Raw genomic sequence first — 18,743 nt, 5'->3', positions numbered from 1 at the left:
GTGCCACATAGAAGGATTTCCTTAGTACTGTGGATAGATGGTGGTCAAAGTTCTGGTTACTATCAGCCTAAGTACCCAGACCATGTACATCTGGGTCTACACTTAGGGGGTTGCTGTCTATAATGGAATTAGCAGGGATATCAGATTTCCCAAAGGGAATAATAATGTATTTTTTTTTTTCAATTTAGCTGTAATCCGTGGCTTTGGCACCAATCATTCATGTATGTTAACCCTGTGTACAGTATATTTACATCATTGGGGGACTCAATGATTTCTTCTAATTTGCAATCATCAGTGAAATTGGTGAGCCACAGGATGTCCATGTTTGCCTGGATGTCTGAGAAATAAATTCTGAACAGTAAAGACCAGCACAGAACCCTGTGGTATGCAATTGGTGACTGGTCTTTTGCTAGAGGTGAAGTCATCCACTTTGACAGTATGTGTCCTGTCAGTAAGCCAGTTGGCTACCCATCTGGTAATGTAGGGGTTAATTTCCAATTGGGAAACTTTGTCTATAATACCTGAGTGGGGTGTGATGCTCATTACTGCTACTAATATGTGATGGCCACCAATATGTGTCATCCCCATGCTGGGCCATTATTCTGTATAATACCTGAGTGGGGTGTGATGCCCACCACTGCTACCAATATGTGATGGCCACCAATATGTCTCATGCCATGCTGGGCCAGTAATCAAGGAGCCTGAATCCTCATCAGTGACACTGCAGAGGGATGTCACTTGGAATACAAATGGATACACTCAATATTTCCAGATGCAGACATTTTCGCATGAAATACAGTTTCCCTTAAGAGCAAATAGGGAACACACTCAGCTCAGGGCCTGGGTGTCTCTATATCTGCCTACCTGCAGGTCCCAAATAAGACTCCCCACTGTAGGGTAATGTCCTCAGTTGAGTGTCCAAGCCAAGTCCTCCAGCACCCTCACTGTAAACACAGTGTTTTGTGTCCCTGCCCAAAGGTTCAGAAACACACACTCTTTAAGATTTAATTTTCACCCCCACACACACACACACACACGCACACACACGCACACACACACACACACACACACACACACACACACACACACACACACACACACACACCTGGGAAAGGCTGGCAGCGATTACCCGCTTTACCAGCTTTGCTCAGACTATAAGGTAGATTCACTGCCACCAGTCAGTTGCTATAAGGCTCTTAACAAAGGGTGTCCAATTATAATGTATAAAATTGATTCTAATACAAATGGTAGTAGTTCACCAAGATGGCTAGACCTTCTGGAGTGGCCCACACAGTGTCACCAAGTAAATATAAGTACTATCAAAGGTTAGATACTTTCTACAAGGACCAGCCACAATATAAGTTTCAAATATATTTAATAATACACAATAAAAGAGCATGAAAATACTGAACATATATTTACAGTAAACCACAGAGTTCAGATCACAGGAAATATTGAAAAGAACACTGATGGACAGACTTAGACAAATAAAGAAAAACACTATCTAAACTAAGCTTCATTATATTCCTGACTGAATCTAAAGAATTACTGTTCCCTAGTTAAGTTACTTACTTACTGCTACAAGGCAAGATGCTGTGGGTGAGGGTCTTTCTAGTTAGGCTTCCCAAACAGAAAACTCATTACTCTGAGATTTCTCTTTTTAATATCTAAAATATAATTTCCAAGAGGGTTGGCAGAATGTGGTCACCTGATTCTGGGTTGTCACATTAGTCCCCTTTGAAGCTGAGACAGGAATTTAGCACAGACAGCCACAGTACATATCCAAATGTTTATGGCAGTGCCTGAGGCCTCCCCTCTTTTGACTGAGCTAATGAACAAAGGCTCTTTCCCAGACCCAGCATCTCCAGTCCCATTCCACATTGTGGGGTGCTGTTTTAATGGTTTAACAGCTTATTTACATTTCCCTTATTTCTCTTAAAATTAACCTTTGCTGTCCCAGTGTCCTCTATTAAAGCAGATACAGTTGTAATAATAAATTCATATTTCATAGGCTCATAGGTTCATAGGTTGGTACTAGGCTTTCAGCCCTAGGGCCTATACAAGCCTAGCCATAACAATTCTTTTCATTTCAGCAGGGTATACTGTTGCTACATTTTAAAAAAAGCAAACCTCACAAATACATCAGCACAATCTGTACAAATCAGTTTGATATACAGTTCTAATACATTTGTAACACAATTGTCTTGTATAAATCAGTTTGATATTCACAGGATATATCATTCTTTACAAAACTCCAGCTGGCTATGCTGACACTTGTCCATATCATCACATGGGGGATTGTATGAAATGCCTTGGCTTGGTCAAGATAGGTTGTATGTACTGTCTTTCCCTCGTCCAGGGCCTTGTTGACTTTCTCTAAGAAGTCAACCATGTTTAAGAGGCATGATCTACTTTTAATGAATCTGAACTGGGTTGGTTCTAGAGTATGGAGATTACTTATGTCCTTGTTAATAAGGTTCATAATGATTCTATCTATGGCCTTGCAGATGAGGCTAGTTAGGTTTATTGGCCTATATTTCCCAGGGTCAGTTGATGGTTTCCCCTTTGTGCAGAGGGATTACTGCTGCTGTCCTCCATTCCACAGAAACATAGCCAGTTTGCAAGCTGTGGTTAAAAGTGGGTCTGCTAGGTCATGTTTTGAGTTGTATAAAAGGCAACCTGGGATGTTGTCTGGTCCCACTGATACTGTGTTTTTGATCATGTAGAGCATCAAGATGATCTGGTCTCTTGAGATAATAGGCTGAGGAATGGTGGCAGGTATACTTTGGGGAATATGAACCTATGGATGACTGGAGAAGACGGTGGTGGGTGAAGCTTGCTCCAAATCAGTCAGCTAGCAAGTTGGCTATTACTTCTAGATGGTTATGGCTAGTCCCATCCACAACCAATCAGCACATGCCTGGATATCCCCTTTTAGATTTCAGATGCAGTTAAAAAATGCCTTGTGATTATGCTTAGTTAGGGAGGCTATTTTTTTTGTTTTGTAATTACCTTTGGAGGACTTGACAAGATCTCTAACTTATATATAACCACAGTCGAAAAAAGAAATTTTTCTACAAGAAGTACAGAATAATTGTTATAACATCAAGTTTGATGGAATATAGAAAGTAATAAAAGTACTTCTCCTGGATATAGAGCTAAAAGGGTGTGTAAATAATAAGAAAATTCAAACTTGTATACATCAAAAATTTGATGGGAATAATCATGTGTTGTATGGAGATAGCTGCCACCATCCCCACATAATCAAATCTGTCCCCTACGGGGAATTCTTAAGAATCAAGAGGTTGTGTAGTGATAAGCAGGAAAGTGATAGGAAATAAACAAAGTAGCCAAAATGTTTGTCGATAGGGGTTATGATGTAGAGTTAGTAGAAAAGGGCAGAGAAAAGGTAATGAAGGGTAAAAGGGTGTAAAGGAATTCAGGTTTGAATAATAAAAATTGTGAGGGGCATAAGTTTGTCTTTGTTACTAAACATACATTTTTTTCAGAACAATTCAGGCAATTAATGAAGTACCACAGGAATATTTTGGGAAAAAAGTAGATATCTTAATATAAAAGAAAGTGGATTTCCTATGTTTTTGTACGCCAGAGGAAGAAGTTTAAAAATTTTTATAGTCCGCGGGAAATTTCAGTCTCCAGCTATGAATATAATTTCAGAGATATCTACACAGGGCACCTTCCCTTGAGGAAGGTGCTGTTGTTGTAAGCATATTGTAAAACATTTTGATAAAATCAGTGAGACGAAATTTACCATGAAGGGTACTTATTCTTGTGGCAGTACAGGAATAGTTTATGGATTAAGTATACATAGGAGAAAGTAAAAGAACATTTGGGGACAGATTAAAAGAGCACTTAAGGGATATAAGGAATAATAAGGAGGACAGTCCTGCAGGCTTACATTATAAGGAAGTACATAATAGTGGTCTAAATAGCCTAGAAGCAACAGTTTTAGGACAGGTTAAATCAGCTTATGCTTTAAATATAAAAAGCAAATTATGGAGAATGGAGTCAGCTATAATTTTAAAGTTTAATACCTTAGCACCAATAGGGTCAAACAGGGAATGCCATTGGAAGTGTTTTCTTTAATTGGTGTAAGTTTTAATTGGATCTAATTAAGTTAGTTTCTATTGAATACAGAATATAAGGCAGGATATTAGGACAAAAAAGTATACTCTGTAAAGGGTTTTAAGCCAAGGCGCTAGAGACAGGATCACTGTGTCTTATTTGGATTATAATTTTCATCACAAGGCAGAGCATTTGTTGAAGTTTTATCCATTGGATTTGGTATTACTGATCGGGTGCTTTAATACAAATTGAAGGTAATCACTGACTTCTTTTTTTGGACTGTGGTTATATATGTGTTTTCCATCGAATTTGTGGTTACACTAAGATCTCTAACTTGTTTGTTTAAGCTAACAAATGTTAAATAAATAAATAAATAAAAATACAGATGGATTTCTTCCTCTGCTGAGCCAGTTCCCTCTTGTTGTTGGACATTAGTTTCTTTTTCTTGTTGTACAGCCTGTTTATATTATGGGTCCACCAGGGTGGCTTGTTTTTTCAGCAGATCTGTTTTTAATCTGATCGGGTACAGTCAATTCTATTCAGCTGCTTAAGTGGTTATACAGGGCATTGGTGTACACATCTGCATAGGAATCCATATTATCTGCGCTCGGAGGGGGTTAAAACTTCTTATACCATCACTCAGTAGGAGGTAATTTGTCTTTGAAAAATTCTTAAGCTCTTTTGAGCTTGATGGGGTATTTGGTCTTATAATTAAATTGAACAAGACTGATTTATGGTCCAGTCTTACCAGTGAGGACAGGGGTGTAATGCCCTCCCATATTAGTGAATACCACGTCCAGGACATTTAAGCATCTTATTGCTGTGCAAACTAGATGTTCCAGGGCATTAGCACTAACAAAGCCCAAGAGCCTCTGAGCCAGCATGTTTGTGGTCATGTATGTTTCCCCGTTGATGGTAGGAGAATTAAAATCATCCATGAATAAGGTGTTGGGCTGTATGGCAAGTGACTCCAGTAAGTCCAGGTATGGGGTAAGCTTTTCTGTTTATGGTGCAGGATCTATAGCTAACGATGATATGGCAAGGGGCTTTACCTATAGTCAACTGGACATGGAGTAGCTCAAGAGAGTCATACTATTTGACCAGTCTGGAGGTGTACTTATCCTTAATGAAGACAGCTACACCTCCTCCTTTCATGTTCAGTTTGTGGTTTGATTGTATGGAAGGTATTGTAGCCCTACAAGGTCAAGGTGCTTTCTGTGCATTCGAACCATGTCTGCACAGATGTCAGCATCTTCCAAAATGAGGAGTGCAGGGACTGCAGTTTCTTGTTTAGACTCCTAGCATTAAGCAGCAGTACCGTGAGTTTCTCTAGAGATGATTTTATTATGTTGGGAGGTTGGTTATTTTGATACTGCCTAAAAAAGGCACAATAGGGGTGGCTAATGCCTTTGCCAGTATACAAAAAGCCTAGAGGAGACAGGTGCAGACCATCTCTGGTAAAGCAGCATGGCCTATTGACCATGTTTTCCAAGGCTGTCAGATATTGAATCCCCTTGGACTGATAAAAAGAAGCTAAGCCAATTGTTGAAATCAGTCTTTTTTTATTTGTATTGTGGCATCATCCTTGACGAAGGTAAAATGTTCCTTAAGGCTAGGCTTATACCTCCTTGTCACACATAATCTGAAACCCCTATCATGTCTCTCCTCATGTAGTCCAGTGAGGTACATCTCAATCATTCACCCCCACATGGACTATGATGGATTACTACCAATACTTGTGGTTGAGTGACTTGAGTGACTTCAGGGATCCTGACTCCAGACAGGCAGCTAACCGTAACCTGCTCCTTATCCAGCCTGGAGAGGGGAACATCCTTGTCTCACGATGGAGTCAACTATGAACAATATATTAGGTTTTGTGATGTTATGCCTTAGGGAATTATTTCTTGAGATGCTGGTGTGTGCGTGTTATATGTTGTGGTTAGTCTTAGCATTATGTGTGTAAGTGGTTTTCATTTGGGAGGCCTCTGACCCTTTGAAAGTTACTAGTGTGTACCTCCACATATGTAGGTTTATGTGTCACATGTCCTTATTTAATGTGGGAACTGTAAGTGTGTGCTGATAACCTGTTTGGCATTCTGTTTGTCCTTATGTGAGTCTTGCCTCCAATTTCATAGTATAACTACATGTCTCACAAATTATTTGTTTGTTTCAGGATTAAGTGGTTGTCAGTATACATAAGACAATTGCTACATATCTATGTACCTGTTATTTATTATGATTTGTAGAAATCTTGCTTGAAAAGTATGCTATAGTCTTGTTACAGCAGAGTTGTAGATCTTTTGTGATTTTATATATACATATATGAAGTATGTATTTAAACATGTATAAAATATTTATATATGTTATTGTTTTTTTCTTTTATTTAGCTAGTGAAGCAATGCAGCGGCATGATTGAGGCTGGAAGGGCGTATATTGCAGCGAATAAGCACTTTGTCAGTGGAATAAGAGATCTTTCACAGCAATGCAAGAAAGAAGAGATGATTTCTGTAAGTTACCTTGAATTTATGTGCTGTATAGTATGAATATATATTTATATATATATATATATATATATATATATATATATATATATATATATACGTGTATATACACACGTGTGTGTGTGTGTGTGTGTGTGTGTGTGTGTGTGTGTGTGTGTGTGTGTGTGTGTGTGTGTGTGTGTGTGTATATATATATATATATATATATATATATATATATATATATATATATATATATATACATAGAGAGAGCTATAACTAGAGATATAGATAGATACTTATAGCTGTGTTAATAACACCTTTGCTCAGTTTAGCATTTCTTTTCCTTATTTTTATTAATTCATTTGTTTATCCTTTGACCAGGTTAGTCCCACTAGGCTAGCAGGCTCTTTTAAGGGGAGTCCTAAGATAATATTTATAGTACTAGAGGAAGTTTGGACAAAGGCATCAGGGAACACCCCTACTCTTTTTGATAGCTGCCTTGGGATCTCTTACTTTCATCTGAGCTGACTTAAATCCTGCGGCATGTTTTGTGTGCAGCAGAAAACAGTGAATAAAATAACTGCTTCAGGAAAATGGAATTCTGATATAAACTTTATAAAATGTCCTTGTTAAATGTTACATTTATCAAATTACCAGTTAGTTGGGTTTTGTGGTTCCTGGATGCTGAAGCTGTGATGCGAGTTGTGAATGCAGTACACAGCAAATTGCATAGTCTGGCAGTTAGTGCGGAGGGCTAAGGCTATCAGTTACTAATGCTCTGCTTCCTGCAGTGCAGGGAGTTTGATTCCTTGTTCATACTCATTGACTCTAAGTCCTTTAATCAGAGAGTTTGCTCTAGCAATGAGAAAATGGACTCTCCTGAATGACATGCTTAATATGCATGTGTGTACCTAGCAAACATATTATACAAAGACAGTATACATAGTCGATTGAGATAGTTGTACAGAGGATACAGGTATCTTGGTAAATAGCTAATCTAAAAATATAGTTTTTTACTTGTAGATGCATATACAGTTTGTATTAGTTTTTAGATGCACACAGTTATAAAATGTCAATAAAATTATGAACATTTTTTAGAAAATTGCTACAGTGATTTAGATAATTTTACTAATAATGCATTAACTGGGAGAACTACTCAAGTACTAACTCCCTTGCCCAACATTTCCTAGAATTTATAAACTCAAACACCCTGGTTCAACTGGTCAACACTCCTACCAGAGGCGACAACATATTGGACCTGGTCATCACCAACATGGGCAACTGGTGTTCCACACCGGAGGTCAACTCCTCACTGGTTAGATCTGACCATAAACAAATCAGTTTGGATATCCACATTCCGCCCCCACTCCCGGACAAGGAAACCACTGTGAACAACTTTTCAAAAGCAAACTTCACATTACTTAAGACCGAGGTGGAAAGTTTCAAAGCCCCCATGCTAAAGGATAACGCTGTCCAAGCTGCAAAATCCTTTACTAATGCATTCTACGGGCACCCACAGGAATGCATGGATCATGCTATCCCAGGCAAAACCAAGACTCACTCCTCCAAGAAACGGAAACCAGTCTGGTGGACTCCTGCCATAAACAAGCTATACAGTAAAAGGAGGAAATTAGTACAGAAAAGAGTAAAATCCCAAGAAGGGAAGACATCCCTGATCAGTATTAGCAAGAAACTACATTCCTTCATAAAATCATCCAAGGCTAGCCTCGAAAGAAATTGCCAAGGACTCCAAAGATAACCACAAGGCATTCTTTAGCTATGTCAAGAATCTAAGTGGCAATGCTCAGATCTGCTTGGAGTTAGTGCAGAATGGCACAAAATACACCGAACCAACCGATATCAGCAACATCTTGGCAGACAGGTTCAGTGCAAACTTCACCCCCCTCTCACCCCCAAAAGGGCCCATAACCATACCAGAAGAATGTAGAGGCCCTGAAATCACAGACACTCAGGTTAAAACAGCCCTCTCCAAAGCCAGAAACACAGCATCAATGGGACAGGACCATGTCCCAGGCTCCGTCCTACATGAGCTCAAAGACGAACTAACCCCTCACCTAAACACACTGTTTAAACTCAGCCTCTCCACAGGCTACATACCCATAGAGTGGCACACAGCAATTGTTATTCCACTCCACAAAGGAGGAGCCACAACAGACCCTGGAAACTATCGTCCTATAAGCCTGACTAGCTTGGTCTGCAAGGCTATGGAGTGCATCATCACAGAATTCATTAACAGAGACATTGGGAACCTCCAAACACTGGACCCTACCCAGTTCAGCTTTGTTAAGGGCAGATCATGCCTCCTAAACCTGGTGGACTTCTTTGAGACAGTTACCAAGGCTATAGATGAGGGAAAGGTGGTACACACAGCCTACCTAGACCTCACAAAGGCCTTCAGCACCATTCCCATTCTGGTATTATAGACAAGCTCACCAGCCTGAACATAAACCCCTACATCACAAGATGAGATGCCAACTGGCTCATGGACAGAACCCACATGGTGAGAGTTGTGGAAGCTAGGTCCAACTCTAAACCTGTTGCAAGTGGCATTCCCCAGGGCTCAGTCCTAGGACCCCTCCTGTTCGGCATATACTTCTCACAGGTACAGACAAGCACAGGAAAACTATGGCTGACCAAGTTCGCAGATGACTACAAACTAGGGGCTATAATTGACTCTCCGGCTGACACAGGCATCCTCCAACAGGGTCTCACTGAGACGGATACCTGGTGTCAAAATCATGGCCTCAAGCTAAATGCCAAAAAGTGCATAGTCATCTCCTTTGGAAAAAACAAAGTACCCACAAACTACCACATAGGTGGTAGTCCCTTAAATACGGAAGCTGTAATAAGAGATCTGGGGACCTAAGTAGATAGTAATCTCACTTTTGACAGTCACATTGCCAAAGTGGTTAGAAAATCCTTCTACGTGGCCCACCTAATCACAAAAGGGTTTACATCCAGATAAAAAGAGGTCATTGTGCCCCTCTACTCATCACTCATCAGACCCATTATAGAGTACAACCCCCAATTTGGGATGTACCTTACAAGACACCTGCAACAGCTGGAAAGACCACAGAAGTACCTCACCAAGAGGATCACTGGCCTCAAACAGATGCCCTATGCAGCTCAACTGAAGAAACTACAGCTGTACTCGGTTGCATACCCCCTACTCAGAGGTGATCTCTGCCTGACATACAAGGCCATGTCCAACCCAGAATTGATGGATATGCTCCACCTAAAGAAAACCTTATCCCGGCGAGCCACATACTCTAGGGATCTAAACCTCACCACAACAATAAATAGGATGTGCTGGAGGGATAGATTCCTGTCCCAGAGACTTCCCATGCTTTGGAACAAGATTTCAATCTACATTAGGCAGAGCTCCTCGCTAACACTCTTCAAAAGAAACCTTGAGGAGTGGATGGGAAACAGGAAGTTTACCCCGGGGATCACTTCAGAGGCTCTGCTGGACAGAGGCACAGGGAACTAATCTAAGGGGGCGGCGAAAGCCAACAAATTCTGGCTAGGCTTATAAATGCCTTCGGGCAGATAACCTAGTACCTACCTATGAACCTATGTATGTGGTCAACAATGAAAAAAATCGAAAGAGGACTGATCTGAAAAATTACATTTCATATTACTTTTAAATGAACATGCAGGTCTAATTTGCTTTTAGAATGTTACAGGTATAAAAATGCTGATGGAGTATAAACATTTTGGATAAATTAATGCAGTTTAGTTTAGGAAGTATGTAATCTGAACTGAAGCAATGTGTGCCAAGGTGGCTGTGATAGGCAACACCTAAAGGTAGCAAGGCACTGTGTTTTTTCTGATACACAAAAAATAACGTCCTTCCTGAGGTAGTAAAAAAGAGCGAGCATATAACTTTGATTGGGATATGAGCTTACTGACTGACACGCATCCCTGCCCTCTTCTCAAATCAACCAGTTTATCAGATTTGAAGTTTGACTGTTGGAAGCTGTTTCTATTGGTAGTTATTATATTCAATATTAATCTATAGGACCATGGAGCTGAAAACCCTTAATAGTCAAGAAGCATGTGTACTGAAACTTTCATAAGGATTAACTCAGGTCTTTTTTCACTGAAACTGATTATGGAGCTCTCCATTAACCAATCCATTTGCCTCCCTGTTTTCTTTACAGTGGCAGAAGCTAGGGGCCAGAGGAACCTTCATAGGCTAGATGGTTTTGCCAGTTTAGGTTTTACCTGAGGGGGTGAATGAATTCAGGAAGGATCACTTTTTTATCTTCTTTGCTTATGTAAAGAAGGCCTGGCATTGAATAAGCAAACCTTGGTACAGTACTTTTTCTTTGGTTGAGTAACAGCTGCGCTGTCAAAGGCAGCTCTAGAAGGGGTGCATCTGCTTTCTGTGTTTAAAAAATGTCCTCATTCTGGTCGTTAGTGCCACAGCTATTTATAGGTTCACAGATGTTTACTAGGCTAACGACCACAAGGTCCTTTTTAAGCCTAGCCATGCATTCCAAACCTCTGACAAGTTCTTATACCCTTGATAAGTGTAAGCCTGGGCCAGGGAGATAAATCACATACAGGTTACCTGTTTGCATCAGAGACATAGGTGCCAAACCAGGGATGAATTTCCAATTTCCCATCCAGTTGTCCAAGTTGCACTTGAATTGGATTAGGGAGGAACTCTGCTTCACTTGGATGGGGAGCGTCTTCCATAGATTGGGTAGTCTCTGGGATACATACCTATCTCTCCAGCAGGTCCTATTTATATCACAGGCAAGGTTTAAGTCTTTAGAACAGGTAATTCTGGTGCTGTTTGTTTTGTGGATATGCAGGAGGTCCATCAGAGTGGGGTCTGACAATGCCATGTATGCCAGGCATAGATCTCCCCTCAAAAGCCTGTAGGAGACAGAACACAGGGAAACAGCCTTGAAGTGGTCTGCATAGGACATATTACGTACACCCTGTATTCTTTTAGTGAGGAACTTCTGTGGATATTACAGTTGTTGGATATGCCTGGTTAGGTACATACCAAAAGGGCACTGTACTCTATGATAGGTCTGATGAATGCCGAATACAGTGGAACAATGACTTCTTTGGACTTAGATGCCATACCTTTGTTTATAAGTTATGCAACAAAGAATGATTTCCTCACCACTGTACACACATGACAATCAAAGGCTAGATTACTATCTATGTGTGTCCCTAAGTCCCTGACTGCTGGGTCAACTGTAAGGGGTGTGTTGTCAATATGATAGTTACCAGGGATGGATGACTTCCCAAAGGATACTATTATTTGGGTATGAAAACATACTTTTGAAACTGTTGAAACAAACACCAGACTATGAAAACCCTCAATAAAACACCAAGTTGCAGTAAACAGGTAATAGAAACATTGCAAGCCATAACATTTTTCTTCCAAGTAGAACCACAAATTTATTAACACAAAAGATTAGCACTTTTTGTCTCTTCACCATGAAGAAAACATATTTCTGAAAATCATAGTTGCATTATTCCAGGACTCCAGCATCTTTTGGTACCTTATTGCTTAGGATTTGGCCTTCTAAACCCTTCCTTTTTTGGTATTGTTTAGGTTACATTCCATCCATGTCCATCACAGAGGGAATTTAAAGTAAGAAATTACACTGAATACGTATTAGTCTCCCACCATGACCTGGTCCTTAGCACCCCATCCACTTTCTGTTTTGGATGAATGGACCAGTAAGTGTACCCAGTTTATGACTTCATATGTGCTTCTTCACATTTCAGAGAGGTAGATCTGAGGAGTCTAGGGACAGACATGACCTCCTAGACAGACCACTGATGACATAGCACGCAGAGTGCGTGAGAGATGAGGCATGCACACCAGAGTATCATGAGGCATGCACACCAGAGTATCATGAGTTATGCACAGCAGAGTACCATGAGGCATGCGCACCAGTGGTACAATGAGGCATGTGCACCAGAGTACAATGAGGCATATGCACCAGAGTACTATGAGGCATTTGCACCAGAGTACCAGGAGCCATGCACACTAGAGTACAATGAAACATGCACCAGTTTACCATGAGGCAGGATGAATGGACCAATAAGTATACCCAGTTTATGACTTCATATGTGCTCCTTCACATTTCAGAGCAGGGACAGACATAACCTCCTAGACAGACTGCTGATGACAACATGCAGAGAGAGTGAGAGATGAGGCATGCACACCAGAGTACCATGAGACGTGCACCAGAGTACCATGAGGCATGTGTATCAGAGTACAATGAGTAGTGCACCAGAGTACAATAAGGCATGCACCAGTGTACCATGAGACATGTGCACACCAGAGTACCATGAGACATGTGCACCAGAGTACCATGAGACATGTGCACCAGAGTACCATGAGACATGTGCACCAGAGTACCATGAGGCATGTGCACCAGACTACCAGGAGGCATTCACACCAGAGTACAATGAGACGTGCACCAGTATGCAATGAGGCATGTGCACCAGTGTACCATGAGGCATGCGCACCAGAAATGTGCACCAAAATGCCATGAGGCATGTGGACCAGATTTAAGAGAAACCCCCAAATTCTGTATGTCTGATAATGCTAACTACCCCAACTGCTATAGTTTCTTTCCAATTTGAATACTCCACCCTATAACTTCTCGCCCCTGCACCAGTCATCATACTTGGCACAAATGGATTCCTCAACATTTAGCTCCTTCATTCTGTCTCGAACTTCCTGCATCTCTCCATGTGGACGAGGAACCCCTTCCTTCTTTCTGAATATTCATAAAATCCCATTCCATAAAGCATGAATGGCAGGGGCTACATCACCAGTTGGTCCCAGACTGTGTAGTCATGTCCCTATAACTTTAATAAAATAAGCCAGTGTACTCCAGTGATACAGAGTTCAATACAGGGGTGACAGTGTCCAGAGAAAACTGTCATTTGGAGCAGACAGGCAGCAACTGGAATTACTGTAAAAAAAGTTGTCAAGCTATGCACTTTGGATGGGAATCCCATGTTGGTGGGAGTCACCTTAAGCAGACAAAGAAGGAAACAGTTTGGTAATTCTCACCCTATGCTGTCTGACTCTGTGGTGGTAATACTCACCCTATGCTGTCTGACCCTATGGTGGTAATACTCACCCTATGCTGTCTGACTCTGTGGTGGTAATACTCACCGTATGCTGTCTGACCCTATGGTGGTCATACTCACCCTATGCTGTCTGACCCTATAGTGGTAATACTCACCCTATGCTGTCTGACCCTATGGTGGTAATACTCATTCTATGCTGTCTGACTCTGTGGTGGTAATACTCATCCTATGCTGTCTGACCCTGTGGTGGTAATGCTCACCCTATGCTGTCTGACCCTATGGTGGTAATACTCACCCTATGCTATCTGACCCTATGGTGGTAATACTCACCCTATGCTGTCTGACTCTGTGGTGGTAATACTCATCCTATGCTGTCTGACCCTATGGTGGTAATACTCACCCTATGCTGTCTGACCCTGTGGTGGTAATGCTCACCCTATGCTGTCTGACCCTATAGTGATAATACTCACCCTATGCTGTCTGACCCTATGGTGGTAATACTCACCCTATGCTGTCTGACCCTATGGTGGTAATACTCACCCTATGCTGTCTGACCCTATGGTGGTAATACTCACCCTATGCTGTCTGACCTTATGGTGGTAATACTCATCCTATGCTGTCTGACCCTATGTTGGTAATACTCACCCTATGCTGTCTGACCCTATGGTGGTAATACTCACCCTATGCTGTCTGACCTTATGGTGGTAATACTCACCCTATGCTGTCTGACCCTATGGTGGTAATACTCACCCTATGCTGTCTGACCTTATGGTACTGTAACCAGGTGCCAAACTAATGTCAGCATGTAGGTTTGATTAAAGAGCCTGGAATTTCAGATGGTGGGACTGGAGAGGTAGGATCATGTTGCCCATGATCCGCTGCATTATTTTAGGGGAAAATAAGTAGCATTCCATGTCACAGAAACAGGAAGCATTGGGCCAGTGTATTGGTGCTTGAGTACTTTTCCCAGTTGATGGATGGGTAGTTGAAGTCTCCTAGTATGAGAGTGTTGGGGAACGTGGAGTGAGAGCCTAGGGACATGGTTGGGGACCTATAGCAGGCTATGACCCGGATTGCTGTCTTACCCGATGTTAGTTGTACCTGAGGTATCTCAGATGCGTTATGCTGGACTACTAGTCTGGAGGTGTGCATATCCGGGTCTATAGTACGTTATCAAAGTTTTACAACTTCAAACGCCATATAGTCGAACCCATATGTTCAAAGTTGTAAAACTTTGAATACGTTAGACAAAAAAAAAAGAAAACACTTACCTGATGGTTGTAAGCAGGGGGGCAAGCCCCCCTGGACCCCCCACATCCCCCGCTCTTTAAATATACCAACTCTGTGATCACACTACAATGTATTAAAAGGAAATCTTCCCTTTCCACAGTGTACTGCATTGTAGATATATTTAAAGAGCTGGGGGGGTGTGGGGGTGCAGGGGGGCTTGCATCAGATAAGTGTTTTCTTTTTTTTTTTTAACGTTTTCAAAGTTTTACAACTTCGAACATATGAGTTTGACCATATGGCATCCGAAGGTGTAAAACTTTGATAACGTAGTACAGACCCTGCATATCCTTTATGAATATAGAGACACAACTGCCTTTGGAGCTTCGGTCCATGTTTTGGGGCCGAAAGGTGTGGAATGAGGTATAGCCTGGTAGCGCAGGGGTGCTTTCTGCCACTTTAAACCAGGTCTCTGTTACAGCACAAATGTTGATGTTTTCCATTTTGAGGAGTGCTTCAAGCATGTGCATCTTCATATTTAGACTTCTAGCGTTGAGCAGCATGACCATCAGATTGCATTTATTTATAGCTGTTATTGTGGTAATTTGGTCTTTGGAGCACTGCCTAAAAAAAAGGCACCTTAGCCAGTACCCGGAAACCCAGGAGTGACAGATGCAGGTCGTGTCTGGCAAAGCACTGAGATCTGTCAGTCATGTCATCCCAAGCAGACGGATACTGGATCCCCTTAGAATGACACCAGAAACTTAGCCAGTTGTTGAAGTCAATGATTTTTGTTTGTACTGTAGGTATCATTCTGGGTGACGGTAGGATACTGCTCAGGGCTAGGGTCATACCTGCCTGGCAAAAATAAAAATAAGAGATCAGCATACAGTGGCACCAAATAAATCCTTTATTGTAGAAGTGCCCTATGCACAAAAACAGGAACAGACCAGTTTCGGCTTCACATTTACATAGCCTTCATCAGTGATGTAGGGCACTTCTACAATAAAGGATTTATTTGGTGCCACTGTATGCTGGTCTCTTATTTTTATTTTTGGTTTGCTCTGACTTTGAGACCATATAGCTGCCATACTTCCAGAGGCTTCTTCTGTTTCAGTCATACCTGTCTGGGCCACATAATCCAAGAGATCCACTATGTCTCTTTTCATGTAGTCCAGGGAGGTGCATCTCAAGTCATTCACACCCACATGGACAATGACAGAGTCATACTTGTACTTGTTGTGGAATGACCTGAGTGCATGTGTTATGTGTCAGATTCTGGCACCTAATAGACAATTGACTGTTACCTTCTCCTTATTCAACCTAGTGAGTGGTACATCTGTGTGCCTCACTATTGAGTCACTTATGATTAGTGTATTGGGCAAGATGTTTAGCTTTAGGGGCTTCGGTTGAGGGGCACACTGGAGGTGAGCTATGTGTCCTGCGGTTTGTGCTGTGTTGTGGTGGTTGAGTGCATTTCTGTCTTGGAGGTCTCTGCTATTTGGGTAAATTTCTATTGAGAGCCTCTGTGAAGGTGGGTGTGTGGTTTATGTTTTTATGTGAGAGCTGTGATGGTGGGTGTTCTGGAGGGCTATGTATTCTATGTGGTGTGGTGCAGGTGTTGACCTTCTCCTCTTGACCAGCTAGTCCGGTCTTGGCTGGAGAGGGCATAGCTTCCAATTTGGTCCACTTTAAAAGGGCTTTGCCAAGTTGAGTTTTTGTCTTCAAAATTGTAATAGATTAATCAGTAAGTCTCACATTTTTGCATTTTTCCTGTATTGTAGTGATTACCTCTATATGTATTAATGTTGTTTATGAAACTGTTTAAGCTCCAATTGCATTTACAATTCATCAGATTTGCAGCAATGTTCCTAGAAGGCAGCTTTTGATGACTTAAAGCTAATTTAGATGAATGACTAGAATAATGTATAATTTATCATTAACACAAAAACAAAACAAAAAAAAAACAAGAACTTCATTAATGGGGAACTAGAGATCTTAAATGCATTTTTTTAAATAATATGTACCACGTTCATGGGGAGCATCTGTTGGATGAGGGTGATTTTTGCATTTGCCATCTGTGTTGGATTTACAGAGTTTAATCTTGACTGTGTCATTTGTATAATCAATATCAAGCAAGTTTAATTAAAACAGATAGAGCTCAGCAAGTCATCAGTATGATTTCAGTGACAGCTCCCTTTGTCCTCCTTCTTCCAGGAATGCCTACACAAGTTTGGAGAGAGTCTTCAAGAAATGATTAACTACCATACGGTAAGCTACATCTGTCACTTTCCTCCTGACAGCCAAAGCCAATTATCTCTGCAGGATCTATTTATACCTGTTAATAGCTGTGACATCTGCAGTATAGTGGAAATCCTTAAAACTCTGGCAGGAACAGAATGGCTCAGACTGTTCTGTGCTGTAGTGCAAAATCAGTGACATTTATATTCAAGCAGTGCTGTTTTTCTATTGTGTTTATAAATCTGCAAGTAGGATATTTTCAACAGGTTACTTCATCATGGAATGGGTGTATTTATTTTTGTATTTACTGAGCTAGTAGGTGGACTAGAGCATAAGGACTCATTGCAAAATGGCACTTAATCATGTATAACTAAGAGCAAAAACAATATATAAAAAGTGTTCTGTACTGTGGGGCATGCAACAGCTGTGATTATGAAACTCTCAAAGAAGCAAAAGTTAAATTTACAGTCGACCATGTGCATAAGGTAATGGACTCGATTATGATTTCTGTCTGTTGTGTGTGAAGTTGCATTTGGTTATACCAAAACGTATCATTTATGCCTGGGGGGGCATGTGAAGTACAATAAGTCAGGAGTAAATAAGTTGAAAGTTGGAACTATAGCCATGTAGTTAGAGTAAAGCATGCACACAGATAAAACACAAAGCACCGTGGCTATTCTAATATTTACAAAGAACCTGTGAGCTTTGATATTACATAGCTAACCTTAGAAAATGCAATAAAGCAGCCATGTTTGTCACTCTATAACTGGTAGCACAAATCATCACAGGTTACGTGTGTGTGTGTGTGTGTGTGTGTGTGTGCGTGTGTGTGCATGCCTGTGCGTGTGTGTGCGTGCCTGTGCGTGTGTGTGCGCATGCCTGTGCGTGTGTGTGCATGTGTGTGTGAGACCTAAAGTAACAACTAATGAATTACATGTGTAGTAAATATTTTGTGTTTTTGCCACGTTGTTTGCGGTCTACATTATTATCAGATAGTGAGTTATTGATAACCCCTTTTATATTCATCAGCATATCTTGTACATTGTCATGTTTGAACACAGCATATGCCAGGGTGGTCACATGTATATTATCAGCCATCAATGTCGTTCCACTTGACAGTTTAATGGCTTCTCTTCTGTTGTGTATTACAACTGTTTGTGTCGTGTTTTGCTACGTATGCTGAACTGTACTTTTACTGCTCTGTGTGGTGCATAATGTATAGTTTCTCACTGTGTTGCTCGCATTTAGAATCTTTGGTGTGATTCTTACCATTATGCATAATCAGCTCATTTTACTGCCTCCCATGCCAAAAATGAAATGACCCTCACCTAGCTGTTTCTTAGTGACCAAACAGCCTTTCAATAGGTGTAGAAGTAGGGACTTGTTGATTGCAGGAATGAAATACTCAGCAGTCCTCCTACTTAAAGAATGCCTAGGGATCATTTTATGTTTGATGTGGTCATCTTCAGCTAAAAAAATGAAGCAAAAATGAGATGTTTGACTGCTACTAAAGTCTAGTGGTCATAATCGTGTATATTTCGGCCATGACCCTTAGGTATCATGATTTCATCTGGAAGATGAAGTTCTGTATTTTAAAAGTACAGC

General features: G+C 41.0%; 1 protein-coding gene across 4 annotated transcripts in view; it reads left to right on the top strand.

Moving 5' to 3' along the window:
* The window catches only part of ACAP3 (ArfGAP with coiled-coil, ankyrin repeat and PH domains 3), a 1,969,869-nt gene that overhangs the window by 946,753 nt on the left and 1,004,373 nt on the right, over positions 1-18,743 (top strand). For all 4 annotated transcript variants that reach the window (XM_044063200.1, XM_044063202.1, XM_044063201.1 and 1 more), the window contains exons 3-4: positions 6,474-6,593; positions 17,115-17,168. In XM_044063200.1, coding sequence (XP_043919135.1) covers positions 6,474-6,593; positions 17,115-17,168 — 174 coding nt within the window. The remainder of the gene's footprint in view (positions 1-6,473; positions 6,594-17,114; positions 17,169-18,743) is intronic.

This window comes from Protopterus annectens, chromosome 2.part1, assembly GCF_019279795.1.
Source record: "Protopterus annectens isolate FY-2018-M chromosome 2.part1, PAN1.0, whole genome shotgun sequence".
Lineage (NCBI taxonomy): Eukaryota > Metazoa > Chordata > Ceratodontiformes > Protopteridae > Protopterus > Protopterus annectens.
The sequence above is the reverse complement of the archived record's forward strand: the minus strand, read 5'-3'. Positions and strand labels throughout refer to the sequence as shown.